The sequence below is a fragment of the Hyperolius riggenbachi genome, chromosome 1 (genome assembly GCF_040937935.1).
Source record: "Hyperolius riggenbachi isolate aHypRig1 chromosome 1, aHypRig1.pri, whole genome shotgun sequence".
NCBI lineage: Eukaryota > Metazoa > Chordata > Amphibia > Anura > Hyperoliidae > Hyperolius > Hyperolius riggenbachi.
In genome coordinates, this window is record NC_090646.1 from 93,963,449 (window position 1) to 93,985,638 (window position 22,190).

A 22,190-nucleotide genomic window follows, 5' to 3' on the forward strand; every position below is an offset into this window, starting at 1 on the left:
CTGACGTCACCAGGAGCGTACTGCGCAGATGCAGACCGTACTGGGCCTGTGCAGGCCTCTTCAGGTGACGTCAGCGGGTTCGAGGGCATGGCTGCGCAGGCACAGTGGTTTTCGGCCTTTAAAGTCACAAATTCTGGTAGTGAACCGGAGGTGAGACCGGAGCATCGGGGATTGGCTGCGTGGGCACAGGACATCTATGGTGGACCATTAGAAGCCCCAGGTAAGTTCGACTCATTTTCCCCCTACCCCCTACAGCAGTCCTTTAAAGGATCCTTTGGACCTCTGTACAGGTTTATATTAGAAGGTGAATGAAGAAGCAATGGAAATACAATATGGATCGAGCAGTGAAGTACAGTGTACTGTAGATGATAGGGGGAGCAGCCCCTGTGGCCACAGAAAGGCACAGAGCTGTGGGACACCATATCTCCTTACCATAAGTATTATCAATACAAAGGCAGGTGTTATGGGTTACGTATTATAAGATTCCTGGAAGACAAACTTCCTGGTCTTGGGGGTCACCATTGTAAAAGGAATGTGTGAACCTTGGAGGGTGGGGATATTATTTGTAGTTACACCCCTGGGAACAACTTTGGATTCTTGAAGGTGGTCAAACTATCCCTGTAAAGCAGCAAACACCACTAGCGCCATCAGGGGGATGTGAATTTTCAAACAAACTGAGATAGATGCAAATAATTCCAACCTGATACAGGATTATGTAAATTCTGTATGCAAATAGATGTAACTTTAAAATGGACCAATCAAATTAAACCTTGGTGAGACTTGATTGGTCCATTTTCAAGCTGCGTACATCATTAACATAATCCTGCATTTAGTCAGAATTATTTGCATCTCATTGAACATCCCTAGATCAAACCACAGTTGCTGCATTATCTCCACCATTGTGGCTGCTGCATGGAGCACGAATTATGATGCAAAAAGACTGGATTTTGACTGTATTCCTTAATTGGCTGTAAATTGCAGGGTTCCGTTTCTTCCTCAGAACACCACTGCATGCCCTGGCCAAAGAAACAGAACGCAAGGCGCAATCAACACTGCATCCCGCAGAACAGCAGTCATAGCATTTACCCAGAATATTGGGTTCTTGACACACAGTAAAGCAAAGATGTACCTTCTGAAAAATGCACAGATTTGGAAACGTCCGAGAAATATCCAACTTTATGAGCTCCAAGCTGGCTTCCCGATCTGCGGCCGACAAACCTGAGTCTGAGAAAACAAAAACAAACATAGAATTTAAAAGATGGCAACACACACACTAGATTTTTATTTGACAAAGGTCAACCTTAAAGTGTACCTATGATGATTGAAATAAAAGGATTTATACTTGCCTGGGGCTTCCTTCAGCCACCCATACTCTGTCAACTCCCTTGGTATCATCTGCTATGCCATTCTCAGCCCCAAAATGTCCGGGAAAATAATGTGTATATGCGGTCTTGGCCGCACGCACCCCCCCCCCCCCCCCCCTTCCCGATCACACTCCTGCGTCCGGGAGTATTCAGTGCATGCACAGTTCGTTAAGACTATAACTGCGCTTGTGCAGAATGCTCCGGGAACAGGAGCGTGATGGAGGAGGTACGCAGCCTGGAACAATGTATGCACAGTGGCCCACAACCCAGCTGAATCATGGACTTCACAGGAGCCCAGCGGATTGGACTGGAAGGACATCAAGGGAGCCGACCGCCTACTGGAGGAAGTCCCAGGTAAGTAAAAGTCATCTTCTCCCATTTATCTCAGGTTTACTTTAAAGAGCCTTCATGGAAAGACTGTTCGGTAATCCAGTGTATTTAGAGGTGTCCTGACTTCACTGACAGTGTTGTTAGTGATGGATCATGTTGGGTCATTTATGACCAATCTCTATTGTTTGTGTGTTGTAGAGACCGCAGCAGGGCACCTCACAGCTCTTTCCTCTTCCACTCTCCATAGAATAGAATGACGGTCGTTAAAAGCATGTATAGAGCGCAACAGTCCTGTCGTTTGACAGTTTTAGATAAATAGCTGTTCAGTTCTAATTGTTCTTGAGGAAAGGTAACAGGGAGTGGATGATGTATGGTAAGCTTCAGGAATCCAGGCAAAGATGAAATGTCATTGAACTTGGTGTTGAAACATGTTTGCAACTTGCACCCTCTCAATATTATTTCCTTTCAGAAGTTATTAGTTGCAAAACTTCTTAAAGGAAACCAGAGCTGAATTAAAAGTTTTTTAAATACCCGGGGCTTCCTCCAGCACCATGCGCACCGATCGCTCCCACGTCGCTATCAGTCTTCTCCCTCTTCGGGTCCCGTAACTTCAGCCAGTCGCTGTCCGTCTGCGCAAGTGAAGTGTGCCCTCTACGTATCCCTGCAGCGGCTGCTGGAGAGATAGGCAAAGAGCGCACTTCTCGTCTGTCAGACTGGCTCCGACTGACAGAAGTGATGGGACCCGGTACCGAAGAGGGAGAAGACTGATAGCGACGTGGGAGCGATCGGTGCGCATGGGGCTGGAGGAAGCCCCAGGTATGTATAAAACATTTAATTTAATTCAGCTCTGGTTTCCTTTAAAAAGGAACGCCAGTGAAAATAATGTAATAAAAAAAGTGCTTCATTTTTACAATAATTATGTATAAATTATTTAGTCAGTGTTTGCCCATTGTAAAATCTTTTAAATCCCTGATTTACATTCTAACATTTATTACATGGTGACATTTTTACTGTTGGCAGGTGATGTAGCTGCTGCATGCTTTTTTGGCAGTTGGAAACAACCCCAAACAGCTATTTCCCACAATGCAACAAGGTTTACAGACAGGAAACTGCCAGGAGCACCACAGCCCTCAGAGTTTCTTGTGCGAGGGGTTTCACCACAATATCAGTCATACAGCGCCCCCTGATGGTCTGTTTGTGAAAAGGAATAGATTTCTCATGTAAAAGGGGGCATCAGCTACTGATTGGGATAAAGTTCAACTCTTGGTCGGAGTTTCTCTTTAAGAAGTTCTGCAACTACCGGTAATACAACTTTTGAAAGGAAATAATATCGAGAGGGTGCAAGTTACAAACATGTTTCAGCACTCAGTTCAAATGACATTTCATCTTTGCCTGGATTCCTGAAGATTACTAGTAAAACTATTTTTTTTGCCTCCGATGTGGATATCTGAGGCGATTTAAAAAAAAAAAAAAAAAAAGGGGGACAGACACATGGGGATGGATCTCTTACCTTCATTTTCAACTTCTGCAGTACCCAAGCTCAGAGATTTCCACCGGTCTTTGGCCCGAGACAAGCAGATGTCATACAGCTCTAGAAAGTAAGTACACAATAATGCATAAACGCTCTAATGTTTCAACAGGACTTTTCACCACTGTGTGTAATGTAAGGATCCTTCCACAATAGAAAATGCAACGCAATCTCTTTTCTTGTGTGCTTGCTCTGATTTCTGTGGTGTGATTGCAAATTCTCACTCAATGTGGCTGAACAGCATCGCTCCAAATATGCAGCATGCAGTGCGTTTGTGGATGAAGGGAATGGGGGTCACACTAGTGGGAACGCTGCACTGCAGTTTACATTACTACACCGGCGTCCTTACGGTCAGCAAACTGCATGTGTTCATAAAATAAGATTGAAACGCAAGCAATGTGAGAGCTGTAAACACAGAGACTGTCCATTGCCCGATGCGGGCGCAACCTCTGCACCCCCTATTGCTATGGCCCTGATTGCAGGGAATCTGCTCTCAGTGTTTTACCCCTCCCATTCTCCACTAGTTATACAGTCATTGAGCATCTACCACTTTGGCCTGAAGAACAACCCAACAAATATTATAATATAACGTAAGGATGAGCTTGATTTAATACTTTACTATCTGCATAGCACAGCGATCTTCTGAATGTATGCAAATGTATTCTATGCAAATGTATTGCCACAGCAGAAACAAGCAGCAAACATTTCCTCCTCCAATGCACCTTTCTCCACATATTTTTACAGCATAACCAAACCCAGGCTTTATAATCACAGTGCAGAAAGCATGCTTGCACACATCTCAGGCACAGGATGATCATATACTGAACAGTGATCATCCTAAGATAGAACAGACTGCATGCTCTTTCAGCCATGAGGCCTAGATCAGACTGGGTGATTTTTCAGCGATTTGCTGATCACTGTCAATCACCAAAATGCTGCTGCTTATGCCAGTCAATGGTAGTGTTCACACTGTAGCGATCGCCAGTGATTAGCGATTTGCTGATGGTGCATGCAGCATTTTTGAAGCGATTGCATTTCAATGTTATAAAATTAGACCTGAACGATTTTAGGTAAACATTGAATTGAGCAATTTCTGTCCGAAATTGCGATTTCAATTTGATTCACAATTTCCTTCAAGGCAGTTAACAATGTGCGGCGACTCAGAGGTATTGCTGATTACTTGAGCCGGGCAGCTGGAGGGCGGATCCACTCGAGCCACTGATTGGCACAGACAGAAGCTGTGTAAAAGCAGTGCATATTGCCGATTGTTAAAGAGCCGGACAGCAGGGGTGGTGCGAATCCAGTCCAGAGCGGCACACAGCTCCACCAATCGTTGGATAGACATGGTATGACGGCGGGGCTGTACGCTCTTGTACAGCTCCGCCTACCACCGCCGTCCTACCATCTCTATCCAGCAATTGGTGGAGCTGTGTGTCGCTCTGGACTGGATTCGCCCCGCCCCCGCCCATTAACAATCGGCAATATGCACTGCTAGCCACAGCTTCTGCCAATCAGTGGCTCATCTAAATGACGGCGCGGCGGTAGGCGGAGACATGCGGCCAAGCACAGAGGGCTTGGCCTATATAGCCCTATATAGAATCACAAAACTTAATCACTCCTAAATCGCTTTCCTGTACAGTGAAAAAACAGCTTTTTGCTGATCGCCAGCGATCAGCAAAACGCTACCAAAGCGCCCAGTGTGAACTAGCCCTGAGACAGAGCGTAAAGTCATGTCTTGGCTACAGGTTCCCTCCAGTCCCGGCTACCTGATGGCTTTTCAGAAAAGGACAGATCAGACAATATCATCTGATTATTATTCAATGTCTTGATAAGCTGGTGTAACAGCTGTGTGAGGCCCCCGCTCTCTTCTCCAGAGAATAAAAGTGACCATACATCTCTTGACTTGACTGCCAATCGACCATCTGATTCAATAATTAAATTGGATGAAAATCGGTGCTCGTGTTCTCCCCAGAAATCTTTTTCCAGCCGGGTGGCATGAAAAAGTAGCCGGGTGGGGCGAGATGAGAGAATGGAAGGCCCGTGCTTTTCTGCACAACTCTGCTTATAACATAGGCCAGTGATCTGCAAACTTGGCTCTCCAACTGTTAAGGAACTACAAGTCCCACAATGCATTTGTCTTAATGAATCATGACTATGGCTGTCAGACTCCTGCATTGCATTGTGGGACTTGTAGTTCCTTAACAGCTGGAAAGCCAAGTTTGCAGATCACGGACATAGCAGGAGGTGAGCTGATGACAGCCAGGTGCTCACCAAAACTAGCTGAATTGAGCACCCGGCTAAAAGAAGAGCATGCTTGATCGACAAGGCAACCAATTTCGGCTGGTGAGAGATATCGGGATGAGCAATGAACGGGACGAAACCCCTGGCACAATTCCCCCCCTAGTGTATAAATGTGCGCGCCATGTGTCATGTCCTATTTCGCCCACCGCGTGGTGCCCATCCTTCTTCGGAATCCTGATGCGTCATTAGCGCTATACACTCATTCAGCGTTTAACACGTGTGACATCACTCATGCCAAACGCTGGCAGTGTGTATAGTGCTGATGAAGCACCGGGATTCCAAAGACGGATGCGCATGAGGTGGTGGGTGACACAGGACAGGTAATATATAAATGCACACATGGGGGGCACATTTATACACTGGGGGCAGCAAGGCGGCAGATACCACGTCACAAGGCCGATTCTGGAATGATTTCAGCATGAAATTGATCGGAAATCTTCCTGTGGTGTATGGGCAGCCGGCAGATCTCTCTCTAATCAGATTCGATCAGATAGAGATTTGTCTCTGTGTCGAAACTGCCCATCATCATTCGATGTATGGCCACCCTTAAAGGGGAACATTTGCTGGACCAAACAATGGGATAATGCATGATATGCCCTGAGAGCAGTCACATGGTCAAACACTAACAGATTGCAACCCGATGTGGCAAAACAATCAAATTCTCACTAGTGATGAAAAACTTTGAGCTAATGCAAATTTATGCACATTTTTACACAAATTTATGCAGCTCGAAAATGAACCAATCGAATTTTACTTCGGCGGGATTTGATTGGTTAATTTGCAAGCTGCATACATTTGCATAAAAATTTGCATCAACTTGAAGTTATTTGCATCTACTTGACCATCACTAATCCTCACACCAAAAGGTATTGATTCCAACCACTAACTGCATTTCAATTTTCAATTGTTTTAATCGATTGAACTGCAGCATTGCACTATTTAAGCAGTGCAACGCTATGGGCTTTCGATCTACTGCTTTTCCTGCCCCGCCCTCAAATGACCTAGATCTTCTGTCAAATCTATACTATTGAACAGTTTTTGGTAAAAAAACGCCTGAATGTGAATTGTTTGGACATTTCGGGAGAGTCGATTCCATGCAGACTGATCTGATCGAATCTGCAGGGAATCGAATGGGAAAATTGTTTTGGGTATAGGCACCATAGGGTTGCATTAGGCTGCAGAAATCTGACGCACCACGCCAGTGTGAAAGTGTGTGACTAATAAAGCTACAAAGATAAACAGGGCAGTCGGGCAACTAGCATTGGTTAAAAGGAAATAAAATATGGCAGCCTGTGCCTCTCACTACCGTGTCCTTTAAACAAGTGACCGCCGTCTGGTGCATACATGTAATTAAGACACTGGGAAAGTTGGGCGCAGGGTCAACGGCTCAAGATGCTCCTGCAAAAAAGTCCCGGAGGCGTAAATTAATATTCCCCCTCCAGGAGGCCGTGGACTCAGGGGGGTAAGACATAATTCAGCTTCCAGGTATTGCTGGTTTCCAAATTACACTGTTTTTATCATAGTTTGGGCTCCAATGGTGCCCAAATCATTGACTGAGCTCCGCTTTAGCTGTAATTCACATTATGTCCTATGGAGGCGCTGGCTGCACCCAGACTTCCAGCGTTGTTTTTGCCGGACTCGCCTCTGGCATCTAGGGGTACCACAGTACCGTACATGCAGTGTCAGGCTTACCATGTGTGATGTTTAATTCATTTCCGATGGCCAAGCTCCAGACTTTTCCCCTCACGCTGGGTGGGAGTCCCTGCCACCACATATCCCGAACTCTCCGAGAACAGCACCTGATGGCAGAGCAACGCAGGATTACAATACAATTCATCAACTATTAGGATTCTACTTTAAATATGTGCAAAAGGAAAAAAAAAAAAAAGGTAGACACTTATTAAGGCCTCTTTTCCATGGACTGTTGATGGGCAGTGAAATGCCTCTCAAACTCTCACAACTGCTCACTGCTGCCTGGTAACTGCTTTCTGAGCACACAGCTCCACAGTCCGTGGAAAAGACGCCTTAAAAGGAACCTAAACTGAGAAGGAAATGGATTTTTTCCTTTTAAAATAATACCAGTTGCCTGACTCTCTGCTGATCCTGTGTCTCTAATACTTTTAGCCACAGCCCCTGAACAGGCATGCAAATCAGGTGCTCTGACTGAAGGCAGACTGGATTAGCCACATGCTTGTTTCAGGTGTGTGATTCAATCACTACTGCAGCCAAAGAGATCAGCAAGACTGCCAAGCAACTGGTATTGTTTAAAAGGAAACATCCACATCCCTCTCAGTTAAGATTCCCTTTAAGATGGTTTAGTCTAAGCTTCATTTGCCGTAATACTATTATTATTTTCCCCATTCTAGATGAAAGATAAATATACAATATATATAAATATATATATGGAAAACAATTATATACAGAACAAGAAAAAAAAAAGAAAAAAGAAAAAAAAAAGGGGGGGGGGGGGGTGTTTCAATTGATGATAATGTATACATCAATTAAAAAGAACTAGGAACATAGTGGATAGTATTCTAATAGTATTGTGCATTACGGCAAATGAAGCTTAGACTAAACCATCAAGTTTGCCCTTAGATAGGAGACACAGTAGTGTGTTCTCTTTGATGTGTGTGTGCGTGTGCATAAATATGCGTTTGCATATGCACAGCATAGAATCAACTATTAGGGCATGGATAAATCTGCCAAATTAAATCATGTTATGCTATTTATTCATTTATATATGTACTCTGACCGCTATTATTTTTATAATTTTTTATGAAATGTGTATATGTATGTATATTGAGGAACTCTTCCTGCTGTTCTAGGCACCGTATTGGCCTGAGGAAGTGGGCTCAGACCCGCGAAATGCGTTGCCTGTGCTCAAATAAAAATCTTTTGTAAGTTTACAGAGATTTCGTCATTGAGGTAAGATACCTCATTTTTCTTTTTCGTTTTTAAACTGGTTTTAAAAGCTTTTATTCAAATCAGGGCGCCTCTTTCCCTTATTGTGCGTAGTTATACCCCCGTACATGTTTGTCCGAGGGGTGGTGACAGAACACCCGTTGTTTTACCACGGTTAATGTTTTGTCCATCCTTTTTCGTCTAAGAGAGCGACCGCAACCAGGTCCGTCCAGGACCACCCCGAGTGGAGTCGGGTTTATGGTCTCCACCTGCTTCCTGTGGTCGGTTGCCCCTTGCAACCCTCCTTTGTGAGTAGCCCTTTCAATCAAGTGATTTCTCCACACACCTATTATTGACATACTGCACTATCGGGTTCCCTTTTTTGTCTCCTGTATTTTTTTCCATAGGGTGCCAAGACACCCCAACCACGATTACACAGTACAACAGTCCGTGGAAAAAAGGCCTTCGTCACTTCCAGGAGGCTGCAGCCATACTGGGCATGCATGAGTATGACCTGCACATCCCCAGCAGCACAAAGTCACCTGTGCATGGCTTTTCCCCCTGTGCATGAGCGGCTTCGTGCTACTGGGCATGTGTGAACCGTACTCGTGCATGCCCAGTTACGCTTGTACTCAGATTATGGCATCACTGTGCGTGATTGGCCAACAAACTCACCTGACATAAATCCCACAGGGAATCTATGGGGTATTGTCAAGAGGATGAAAGACACCAAACCCGAAGGTGCAGACAAGCTGAAGGCTGCCATCAAAGCATTCTGGGCTTCCATAAAATTCCACAACACCTTAGAAGGGGCTGAAGCAGTAACTCATGCAAAAGGACCCTGTATTAACCACTTAACGACCAGCTAACGCTGATAGGCGGCAGCTGGTCGTTTGTGGATTTCCATGGAAACTTTCCATGTCAGTTCACGGCGGGGGGCTCCGTGAGCAGCCTGCAAGCCTCCGATCGCGGCTCGCAGGCGAAATGTAAACACGCGGGGAAGAAATCCCCGGTGTTTACATAGTACAGCTCTGCTGTTGCAGGATCGGCGATCCCCGGCCTCTGATTGGCCGGGGATTGCGGCCGTCTAAAAGGCCGGTACAGGACGGATCGCCGTCCTGTACCGCCCATAGTGGGAAGGAGAGGGAGGGAGGGAAAGAGAGGGAGGGAAGGAGAGGGAGGGGGGAATAGCACTGCAGAGGGGGGCTTTGAGGAGCCTGAAAGAGTTAAATATCAGGTATGTAAGATTCAGACAGGAAGTGACTAAAGCGTGACCCTCATTGATAAAAAATTCCAACTATAAAACACTTTCCTAACAGAAAATGGCTTTTGAGAGCAGTAAAGAGATGAAAAAGGGCCAATAGTTCATAGATTTTAGCTCTGGCATACTTGAATGAATGTGTCACTGAGCAAAAACAAAACAGTTAAAACTTAAAAAGTAGATTTAAACATAAAATAAAACTGTGGACTATCTTAAAAAAGTCATTTTTAGGAGAAGATAGATACAGTCTTTTATTTGATTAGTTTACTTTCGCCTCAGGTGTCCTTTAATAGACACAGATATAGATGAAATATGGGACAGATTATTTGCAACAAAAGTGCTATATATTATATTATAGAAGAATATTATCCCCTCTCCCCCATGACAAGTGCAGCCACTTCTCTTACATGGTCTCCCAGTTGGGTAAGATTTCATTGTTCCATGTTAACGCTGCGTTTCCGATACTCTCCTCCAGCTTACATCGCTCCTCCAGTTGTTTTTTCCTCCTCTGGGCCTCTTTAAATTCTGAAAACAAAAAAGGCTAATTAAAAATGCAGCAGGCGTGTAACTGTACTCTGCCGGTTGGCTCAGCCCCGCATGAAAGGATGCTTGGGAAGAAGCAACATGAAATAGCTCAGGTAAAAGACTGTTTACTGGCTGTGGGAGAAGCTATTCTTTGGTGGTTTGCTCACCTTGTATGAAAAACACTAAAATGTTAGCAGAAGACTCAAGGACATTCCCCTCCCAGGTAAATGTGATGATGAACAGAACAGTCTCTGCCCAACTCAACATTTCCTCCTATGTTCCTGTTGCTTACAGTAAGCCGTACACATCAGACAGATTTGTCAGGTTTTGGACTAGTCCATCTCCTCATGGTGGATTCTCAGGGTTTTTATTTTTATTTTCAAAAGCACTTACTATTGCAGTTGCTCAGTCCAACTCCCAAAATAGGGGATACCTGAGTAAGCAGGCTGGCCGACCTCTTTTGTTAAGATCCTTTCCAGGGAGTGCTTTTGTAAAGAATAAAGGAGCTACTGAGAATCCTTCATGAGGAGATGGACACGTCCAAAACCTGTCAACTGCCTACTATAAGTGACAGCAACATAAGGAAAAAGTAATTTATAGTGCATTTTACTCTGGGACAAATGTACATCATAATATATATATATATATATATATATATATATAGATAGATAGATAGATAGATAGATAGATAGATAGATAGATAGATAGATAGATAGATAGATAGATAGATAGATAGATAGATAGATAGATAGATAGATAGAACATTTTACATTTCTTTGCAATAATTGTCCTTTAACAGCATTATGACTCAATTCCTCACCAACAAGCATCATAAAGCAATCCTATAAATTGTACCCACTGCTTCTGCCCTCACTAAGCTCTTCTCATTGGTCAGCTATCAGTAAACCAAAGCCTACTAATCTTGTAGCCATCACAGGACAAGGAATGGGGAAACTTGGCCAGCCGGATCAGGCATTCAACTGTGAGCTCCTCTGAGGGACAGTTAGTGACATTGCTATCCACTCTGTAAAGCGATGTGGAAGATGGCATCACTACACTATATAAATATAAAGTACAAATAATAACCTTACTTTGGACCTCAGGTCATTTACATGGAATTATTTCTTTTTTGATCATCTTGCAAAAAAGATGTGCAGGAGTTATTAAAACTCATGTGTGTAACAACTATTAGGCTTGGTTCACACATAAAAAAAGTTGTTCATTTCTGTCCTGTCAGATTTTGACATTTTCTATGGCTGTGGTCACGCATAAATGAAATCTGTAGAATTCCGGTCTGGTCCTGTTAGTTTTGTATGTGTTTCTATGGCTGTGTTCACACATAAAAGATGTACATTTCCGGTCCAGTCAGGTAAAACTGATAGAAAACTGATGCAAAACTGACAGGACCTGCGGAGAATACTGGACCGGAAATGTGTGAACCAGGCCTAACTCATTAGCAACAACTTGGAATGGCAGATGCATGAATTATACCAATTGCAACACCCTATTTCTGCAAAGGGCTCCTTCACACTAGAGGCCTTTTTCAGCGTTTTACTGCCACGCCCATAGTTTGCATTTTCCATGGTAAAATGAAAGTCCATAGACTTTCATTTTACCTTTCACACTTAATGCTGCGTTTTTGAGCATTGCGGTTTGAAGCTCCCCGGTGCTTTTTCAGGGCTGACTGCAGCGTTTCGGGTTTCAATGATAGTCAATAGAAAACGCAAACTACAGATTTTTTAAAACGTTTCACCCCTGAAAAAAGTCCCCAGAATTCAATTTTAAAAAAAGGCGTATTCAGAGCTGTAAAACACTTTGAAAACGCTATGGAAAAGCTATGTATTGGCGTTGAAAAGCATAAAAACTCCTTCAAAAAGCACCAAAACGCTGACAGCAAAAGGCAGCGTTTTTGCGTTTTCTACCGCAGCCTTTAGTGTGAAAGAGACCTAAGGCCGACAGAATTTTATCTAAGCTCCACCCCCTCCACAAGCAGTCCCCTCCTGAGGCTAGAACAGGCATGGGCAATCTTGGCCCTCCAGCTGTTAAGGAACTACAAGTTCCACAATGCATTGCAGGAGTCTGACAGCCACAGTCATGACTCATAAAGGCAAATGCATCGTGGGACTTGTAGTTCCGTAACAGCTGGAGGGCCGAGTTTGCCCATGCCTGGGCTAGAATAATGGGGCTATCACAATGATGGGCATATACCAAAAATAACAGCGATCAGGACGCAGGTAAGGGTGGAACTCAGCAAAGCTGACGACTGTGGCCGTTTGTGTGGACTGGTGATAAAGACTCCAGGGCGTTCTTCCAGGTAACATGAATAAGATGCCAGGTAGAACAGGTTTTTTAGCTCACCAGGACCCGGATGTGACTTTAAAAAGCGTTTAATAACAGCTCAGATCGGTGCTGAAGACTTTAATGGAATCTGAGGAAGTGAAGAATGACCTCTCTCTCCAGTCTGCGCAGTAGAGTAATGTTAGTGTCAGGGAGAGTCAATAAATGCACTGTATATCATTCTAGGAGAGGGAAGTAGTCACTGACAGGCAACACTAATAAATACAAGCTACAGTATGCTGCAATACACAGCAAGGCATTAGCAGCTGCATGTATCTGGAACACCCAGTAATATCCATGCTGCATGCCAGACCACTTCCTCCCGAGCATGAATAAAACATGGGCGGCTCCTGCAGAGCCTACAGAGCGTTCTTTTGACTGGCGTGCTTGTGTAATGGATTGTGCAGGAACATGGTTCACACTGGGAATCAGGCTGCCGGCTTACACAGAGGATGTTAAAGGGAATCTGAAGTGAAAATAAACTTAGGATATAATGCATTATACAGTGGCTTCAAAAGTATTCGGCCCCCTTGAAGTTCTCCACATTTTGTCACATTACTGCCACAAACATGAATCAATTTTATTGGAATTCCACGTGAAAGACCAATACAAAGCGGTTTACAAGAGAGAAGTGGAACAAAAATCATACATGAATCCAAACATTTTTTTACAAATCAATAACAGGAATGTGCAGTGTGCGTAATTATTCAGCCCTCTGAGTCAATACTTTGTAGAACCACCTTTTGCTGCAATTACAGCTGCCAGTCTTTTAGGGTATGTCTCTACCAGCTTTGCACATCTAGAGACTGAAATCCTTGCCCATTCTTCTTTGCAAAACAGCTCCAGCTCAGTCAGATTAGATGGACAGCATTTGTGAACAGCAGTTTTCAGATCTTGCCACAGATTCTCGATTGGATTTAGATCTGGACTTTGGCTTGGCCATTCTAATGGCCCATACTCACGGGCAGCAAAAGTTGCCTGTCGCCAGCACACGTGAGCGTGTGGGCGACAGGCCGGCGACAGCTCCTCGCCAGGTCCCTCCGCGTACACACGCGGAAGAGGGACCAGCGGCGCGACGGAAGCTGTCGCCGACGTTCCTCCTCCCCCCGCCGGAAGCTCCGCATTCTCAATGGAGGTTGCTGTCGCTAGTCCGCGTACTCACGCGGACTAGCGACAGTTGCGGTGGAGGTGCGGCGGCGACTGTCGCTAGGCGATTGAAACTTTCAATCGCCTGGCGACATCAGCTGCGGGCGATAGTTTGGGGTGCGCGCTCGTGCGACGGCCCATACTCACGGGCGACCTGTTGCCGCAACACGCGCGTGCCGTATGGGCCATAACACTTGGATATGTTTTGTTTTAAACCATTCCATTGTTGCCCTGGCTTTATGTTTAGGGTTGTTGTCCTGCTGGAAGGTGAACCTCCGCCACAGTCTCAAGTCTTTTGCAGTCTCCAAGAGGTTTTCTTTTAAGATTGCTCTTTGTTTGGCTCCATCCATCTTCCCATCAACTCTGACCAGCTTCCCTGTCCCTGCTGAAGAGATGCACCCCCCGAGCATGATGCTGCCACCACCATATTTGACAGTGGGGATGGTGTGCTCAGAGTGATGTGCAGTGTTAGTTTTCCGCCACACATAGCGTTTTGCATTTTGCCCAAAACGTTCCATTTTGGTCTCATCTGACCAGAGCACCTTCTTCCACGTTTGCTGTGTCCCCCACATGGCTTGTGGCAAACTGCAAACGGGGCTTCTTATGCTTTTTTGTTAACAATGGCTTTCTTCTTGCCACTCTTCCATAAAGGCCAACTTTGTGCAGTGCACGACTAATAGTTGCCCTATGGACAGATTCCCCCACCTGAGCTGTAGATCTCTGCTGTAGTCACCATGGGCCTCTTGACTGCATTTCTGATCAGCGCTCTCCTTGTTCGGCCTGTGAGTTTAGGTGGATGGCCTTGTCTTGATAGGTTTACAGTTGTGCCATACTCCTTCCATTTCTGAATGATCGCTTGAACAGTGCTCCGTGGGATGTTCAAGGCTTTGGACATCTTTTTGCAGCCTAAGCTTGCTTTAAATTTCTCAATAACTTTATCCCTGACCTGTCTGGTGTGTTCTTTGGAGTTCATGGTGTTGTTGCTCCCAATATTCTCTTAGACAACCTCTGAGGCTGTCGCAGAGCAGCTGTATTTGTACTGACATTAGATTACACACAGATGCACTCTATTTAGCCATTAGCACTCATCAGGCAATGTCTATGGGCAACTGACTGCACTCAGAACAAAGGGGGCTGAATAATGAATTATGTACACCCCACTTTGCAGTTATTTATTTGTAAAACATGTTTGGAATCATGTATGATTTTTGTTCCATTTCTCACGTGTACACCACTTTGTGTTGGTCTTTCATGTGGAATTCCAATAAAATTGATTCATGTTTGTGGCAGTAATATGGCAAAATGTGGAAAACTTCAAGGGGGCCGAATACCTGTGCAACCCACTGTATGTGTAGTAAGTACAGCTAAGAAATAGAACATTAGTAGCAAAGAAAAGCGTCTCCTATCATTTCCAGTACAGGAAGCGTTCTGAAACTTCAGTTATCTATGCAAAAGAGCTTCTCTAAACTCTCCAACCCAACTTGGGTTGGAGAGTTCGGTCCTATTTTCTGAAGCATTTAAACATAAAAAAAACAGTGAAAAACAGCTTCTGATAAAGATTTACTGCAGAGGAGTTCAAAAGGTCATTAGCTCTGCTCTGTTACATAGTTTAAAATACAGAGTGTTTGCAAATGCAAATATGACAGAATGATCCAATGCTATAAAAAAAAATAAAAAAAAGCTATATAACAAAAAAAAAATATGAGACTTTTCTTTGCTGCTAATGTTCTATTCATTATCCATACTACACATACAATTCAGTAGATCATAAGCTTTTTTCCACTTCAGTGTCACGTTACATAGTTACATAGTTATTTTGGTTGAAAAAAGACATATGTCCATCGAGTTCAACCAGTATAAAGTACATCGAGTTCAACCAGTATAAAGTACAACACCAGCCTGCTCCCTCCCATATCCCTGTTGATCCAGAGGAAGGCGAAAAAACCCTTACAAGGCATGGTCCAATAAGCCCCTAAAGGGAAAAATTCCTTCCCGACTCCAGATGGCAATCAGATAAAATCCCTGGATCAACATCATTAGGCATTACCTAGTAATTGTAGCCATGGATGTCTTTCAACGCAAGGAAAGCATCTAAGCCCCCTTTAAACGCAGGTATAGAGTTTGCCATAACGACTTCCTGTGGCAATGCATTCCACATCTTAATCACTCTAACTGTAAAGAACCCTTTCCTAAATAAATGGCTAAAACGTTTTTCCTCCATGCGCAGATCATGTCCTCTAGTCCTTTGAGAAGGCCTAGGGACAAAAAGCTCATCCGCCAAGGTATTATATTGCCCTCTGATGTATTTCTACATGTTAATTAGATCCCCTCTAAGGCGTCTTTTCTCTAGACTAAATAAACCCAGTTTATCTTACCTTTCTTGATAAGTGAGACCTTCCATCCCACGTATCAATTTTGTTGCTCGTCTCTGCACCTGCTCTAAAACTGCAATATCTTTTTTGTAATGTGGTGCCCAGAACTGAATTCCATATTCCAGATGTGGCCTTACTAGAGAATATAGAAGCCGGTGCTGACTGGTGATCCTGTTCCTTCCCATCCTCAGCCAGCTGTCCTCATTTACCAGCGAGTGGAGGAAATAATTAACTGCTCTGCCTTCATGGCAAGCGGCATAACAACATGCTTCACCAGCCTCCAGACACCAGTGCCCACATGTCACTAGAACTGCTGCAAAAATAGCACATCAGAAAACGCACATCCAGGCAGAATTTCTTATCAAACCAGAGCTTCCACACTACTCCTAACAATCATACCCCCCCTCCCCCGATAAACACAGACACATACCCCCTACAGTAGCAACAGGTGTTTAAAGAGAATCTGTATTGTTAAAATCGCACAAAAGTAAACATACCAGTGCGTTAGGGGACATCTCCTATTACCCTCTGTCACAATTTCGCTGCTCCCCGCCGCATTAAAAGTAGTCAAAAACGGTTTTAAAAAGTTTGTTTATAAACAAACAAAATGGCCCCCAAAACAGGAAGTAGGTTGATGTACAGTATGTCCACACATAGAAAATACATCCATACACAAGCAGGCTGTATACAGCCTTCCTTTTGAATCTCAAGAGATAATTTGTGTGTTTCTTTCCCCTGCAGCTCTCATCCACTGAAGAGTGGCAGGCTGATTGTTTCTTCCTGCAGACAGCTCTGCCCGGTCTCTAATTCCTCAGCATGTGAAAGCCCAGCTCCTTTCACAACAGAGGATTTATCCATCGTGTAAAAGATAAGAGAGCAGAGAAAAGCTGGCTAATGTAAATAACACACACACACACACACACACACACACACACACACACACACACACACACACACACACACACACACACACACACGGGAATGTGCATAGAGGGGCCTGGAGGGGGGCGTGCATCACAGATCCACAACACTGAAGTTGGCAGCCTTCCAGACACAGGGTGGCAAGTCTGACAGGGGAAAGATGAGCTGATTTATTACAGAGACGGAGAGGTGATAGTAGAAAGTGCTGCAGTAAGCCAGAGCACATTATAATATGTTTAGGAACTTGTAGGATGGTAGAAAACAGGATGAAATTTTTGTTAGAGTCTCTTTAAAGCCTCATCTACACGAGGCGATCCGGCGGTTCGATTAGCCGCCGGATCGCCTCAGCCACATCCCCGCGTGTACCCGCCGCATCCCCGCGGATTCGATCCCCTGCTCGTCTCCGCCGGTGCCGCTTATCTTCCGCTTGTTTCCCTGCCATTGTCCCCTCATGGGGAACGAGCAGGGAATCGGCGGTGGCGAGATCTGACCTGTCGGATCTTATCAATCAAGCCGCATCAGCGGCTCGATTGATAATACACATCGGAGCGTCATCTACGCGTGTAGACCGAGCGTAAAGGATTAAAGGGAACCTGAAGTGAGAGGAATATGGAGGATACCATATTTATTTCCTTTTAAACAATACCAGTTGCCTGGCAACCCTGCTGATCTATTTGGCTGCAGTAGTGTCTGAATCACACATGAAACAATCTTGCAGCTTACTTGTTTGATACCTATAGCCCCCCCTTATGCTAGCCTCAGGAGGGGATTGTTTTTTTGAGGGGTGGAGCTTGGGTAACATTCTGTGGGGCTGTAGAACAAATAGAGGCCGTCGTAGTTGGTATAATCCATGTATCTGCAATTACCGATTATTCTGTATCTTGTACCAACTCTGTATTTCGTACATGGATTTTGTACCCCATGTTTGTTTCTTACTTTGTACAGCGCCATGGAATATGTTGGCGCTTTATAAACCAATAAGAATAATACCTATGGAGAAGGAATGGTCTGGATCACACCCGCTCTCACTAGGTCCCTCGTTCACCTCCGCTGAAGTCACACGCCTTTGAGTCTTCGGAAACACTCACATCCCAGAGTACTTCAGAAGATGGGAACATCTACACTGCGTATTCGGGAGCCCGGACTCGCGCCTGCACAGTACAGATCAGCTCATCTTCAGAAGTACTCAGGGCTGCAAATATTTCAAGAGGCTGCCCGAGGAGGGCCGAATATGTATTCCACCCTGCTGGTCCAAGAACTCCACCAGAGCCTGCCGCTGGAACAGCAGCACAGAGCGAGGAGGGGGAAGGCTGCATGGGATCCAGAGCATTCCCTCTACATAGGCAAGTATCTTTTTTTTTTTTTTTTTTTTTTTTTTTAGCTGTTTCAGATATATATTAAATAATACCAGCTGTCAGATCCTGCTGATCCTTCCGGCATCAGCAGTGCTTGAATCATACACCCAAAACAAGGATGCTGCTAAGTCTGACTCTCTATTATTGTTCAAAGTCTATGGATAAAAGTATTAAAGAAAGAGGATCAGCAGGATAGCCAGGCAATCTGCATTGTTTATAAGGAAATATATATGGCAACCTCAAGACAGCTCCACGCCAATCGGCATGGACGCGGCGGCAGCCCCAGGATCGCTCAACGCCAAGTGGTGTGAAGTCTTGGGGCGGGGTTTTGCAGGAGATCTCGCGCGCATCTCCACTTGAATGACGGGGCTCCGCTCCGTCATTTTCCCAGCGGTGAGAGACTGTTAGACGGCGAAACCACCATCTATTTACATTGTACAGCGCTGCGATCTACGGTGTGACACGACTTTCCCCTCTGGAGGCACAGGAGCAATCAGCTGTCATAGGCTGATGCATATGACAGCCGATCGCGGTGATTGGCTGGCGCGGGGGGGGGGGGGGGGGGGACATAATAAAAAAAAAGGTTAATTTGTAAAAAAAATAAATACATTTATATATATATTATATATAAAAACATGCCGGCAGGGATCAGAGCCCACTAACGGAAATCTCTGTTGGTGGGCAGAAAAGGGGGAGGGGGGGAATCACTTGTGTGCTGAGTTGTACGGCCCTGGAGCGAGCCCTTAAAGCTGCAGTTGGCTGAATTGTAAAAAAATACCCTGGTCACTAGGGGCGTGTAAGCCTACGGTCCTCATGTGGTTAAAATCAAGAGCAATCATTGAGGCGAGTGTTGGGAATGGAGAGGACTCCAGCTGGGCCAAAACTGTGGCAATGACATGTTGTGATTACCTCGCCTTTTCGCCTGGGCCACCATCTCCTCATACTCCTGCCTGTGCTTCTGGGCTTCCTCTGCTGGTTTGGCTGGAAGGTTTCTGCAGGCAATGGAATAATAACACCATTAGTTTGCACACAAGTTACCACCCTGATACAACATTAGGGCAGACTTGCCAAAACCAGTGAAAGGAAAACTGGAGCTCAACTGATACAAAACACATGCAAGACCGGAGCTGTCCCTCCAAGCAACCAACCAGAATCCCTGGCCTGGGCCTTTGCTCCATCACTGGGACCAGTTTCACTCCAATTTCCTCTGCATGGGTTTTGATAAATATGACCGGTTATGTTAACACAAATCACTACCAATTTCGTTCTGGTAAAATACAAGTAATCATCATAAATATTAAGAGGTTTTCATTTTTTTTATCTAGATTAGTTTTAAAACACATAGGTAGAAAGGTCTGTGAACACTGGATATTCCATTTACTCACAGCAAAGTTACCTTGCAGGAGGAACTCTTTGGTGACAAATGGCTGACTGGCTGTGAGTGGTCTTATGAGATCTGTGCAGGACAAGAGCCACAGTCAGAGTGGCCACTTTGTCGAATAAAAAAAAATATATACCAGTACTGTGTGTATCTGTGCACTCTGCGAAGATGCAAAGCCCCTACTTGTGTGAAACATGCCACCTTGTTGGGCGTTTAAAGAGGAACTCCAGTGAAAAGAACATAATGAACAAAAGTTCTTAATTATGTATAAATTATTTAGTCAGTGTTTGCCCATTGTAAAATCTTACCTTTCCCTGATTTACATTCTAACATTTATCATATGGTGACATTTTTACTGCGGATAGGCAATATCAGTGAAAGTAGTTGCTGCTTGCTTTTTTGGCAGATGGAAACAGCTGTTAATTCCCACAATGCAACAAGGCTCCCACAGTGTGATGTCAGCACTGTGGTCCTGACATCACACTGTGGGAGGGGTTTCACCACAATATCAGTTATACAGAACTCCCTGATGATCCGTTTGAGAAAACGAATATTTCTCATGGGAAAGGGGGTATCAGCTACTGATTGGGATGAAGTTCAATCCTTGGTCACGGCTCCGAAACCAGAGCTCAGACAAAGAAAGATTTATACATACCTGGGGCTTCCTCCAGCCCCATCTGCTTGGATCGCTCCCATGCCGCCGGCCTCTGATGTCTGCAGCTTCAGTATCGGGTCCCCGCACTTCCGTCAGTCGGCTGCAGTCTACGCAAGATAAGTGCGCTGTTTGTGTATCTCTCCAGCAGCTCCTGGAGAGATATGTAGAGGGCGCACTTCTCTTACGCCAGACTGGCTTCGACTGACGGAAGTGCGGGGACTCGGTTCCCGAAGCTGCGGGTGGATGGGGCTGGAGGAAGCCCCAGGTATGTATAAATCTTTCTTTGTCTGAGCTCTGGTACACTTTAAGCTAGTTTGGTGGCAGTCTCCAGTATTTAGAAAAGCTGCAGCACACAACTCCTACCCCCAACAATACTACGACACACATCTAACAGAAAGTATCTTCTTACTACAAAAAGAAGGCCAAATATACAGTGAAGGACTTACACTTGGGTTATAGTTAGAGAATCATGTTGGTCACCAAGCCATTTCAGAAGGCGCCATAATGGAGTTTACTATACAATAAACCCATCGCCTCACAAAACTTCAAGACTTGATCTGGCCATAAACTATGTGGCAGAGGACTCTACTGGCAAATGATCATAAAAGGATTCAAATCAAATTGAGCCCTAGGCAAGATAGCAGTTTTTTTTTTTGTTTTTTTTTTTTTTTAGCAAGATTGGGTGGGGGTAGGTATCCACCAGGCCTCTAGACTTTCTCAAAGCCAATGAAAATTGGATGCATTTATGCACCCCAAGCACTGATCCCTAGCCAATTCCCCATCCCATCAATAAAAAGGGCTGCCTCCTAATAATTTTTCAATTGATGTTTAAAGGACCACTGTCGTGTCTTAAAATTCCCAATAAATGTAAACACATACAAATAAGTAGTATGTTTTTTTCCAGAGTAAAATGAGCCATAGATTACTTTTCTCCTGTGGCGCTGTCACTTACAGCAAGTAGCAAAAATCTGACATTACCGACTTTTTCTAACCCTAACACACAATTAGTTACTCAATGACCAAGCTTGTGCGCTTTGCAGTCTTTGGCATCAATCATTTGCATTGAAATGAAACAAATCTGATTGGCTGTTTGTGGCTCCACCCCCTTTTCTGAATTTGAACCCCAGTCACCCAATGACTAACTGTACCAGGTTTGACGCTTGTGCCATTAACAGTGCAAGAATGGCAGCAATGAAATATTCTCCTTGAAAATCAATAGGTGAATTTTGATTGGCTTTTCTAGGCTCCACCCACTTTTCTGATTATTAATCCCAGTCACCCAGTGACCAACTGTGCAAAGTTTGAGAACCCTACCCTACCATTTTCCAGTGACATTTGTATTTGTCTCCGCCCACTTTTTGGTTATGGAGATAAAAAGTATCTTCTATGTTATTCCAGGTAATGTACTATGTGTGTGCCAAATATCATTCAAATCCATTCAGCCATTGTTGTGTGATAGAGTAACAAACATCCAAACTTTCACATTTATAATATTTGTAAGATAAGATACAGACACTTTTTCATTTCTTTTGATTAGATAATTTAGTTCGATTATTCCGTTAGATTGAATAAAAAGATTTTTCCAAAATGTCTGATCAGGTTTTTATAGAAAAAAAAAACGGGATAATAGTTCATTTTTCTTAATAGAAAAAAAAAAAAAAAGTTTTTTTCAACTTTCATTCCATTTGATCGTTTTGGTTGGAAAAAAAAAATGGGAAAATTAAACTTTTTTTATTGTACCGTGTAAAGGTACCATAAAGCAGCCCATACACTCAGCCGATTTTCTGGCCGACCGATCGATCGCGATCGATCG

The 22,190-nt window shown here is 44.3% G+C and overlaps 1 protein-coding gene across 3 annotated transcripts in view; it reads right to left on the bottom strand.

Moving 5' to 3' along the window:
• TBC1D14 (TBC1 domain family member 14) overlaps positions 1 to 22,190 on the bottom strand; it is a 184,426-nt gene that overhangs the window by 14,674 nt on the left and 147,562 nt on the right. For all 3 annotated transcript variants that reach the window (XM_068277011.1, XM_068277021.1, XM_068277030.1), the window contains 5 exons: positions 19,251 to 19,333; positions 10,093 to 10,210; positions 7,216 to 7,322; positions 3,205 to 3,285; positions 1,130 to 1,224 (listed from right to left, as the gene is read on the bottom strand). In XM_068277011.1, coding sequence (XP_068133112.1) covers positions 1,130 to 1,224; positions 3,205 to 3,285; positions 7,216 to 7,322; positions 10,093 to 10,210; positions 19,251 to 19,333 — 484 coding nt within the window. The remainder of the gene's footprint in view (positions 1 to 1,129; positions 1,225 to 3,204; positions 3,286 to 7,215; positions 7,323 to 10,092; positions 10,211 to 19,250; positions 19,334 to 22,190) is intronic.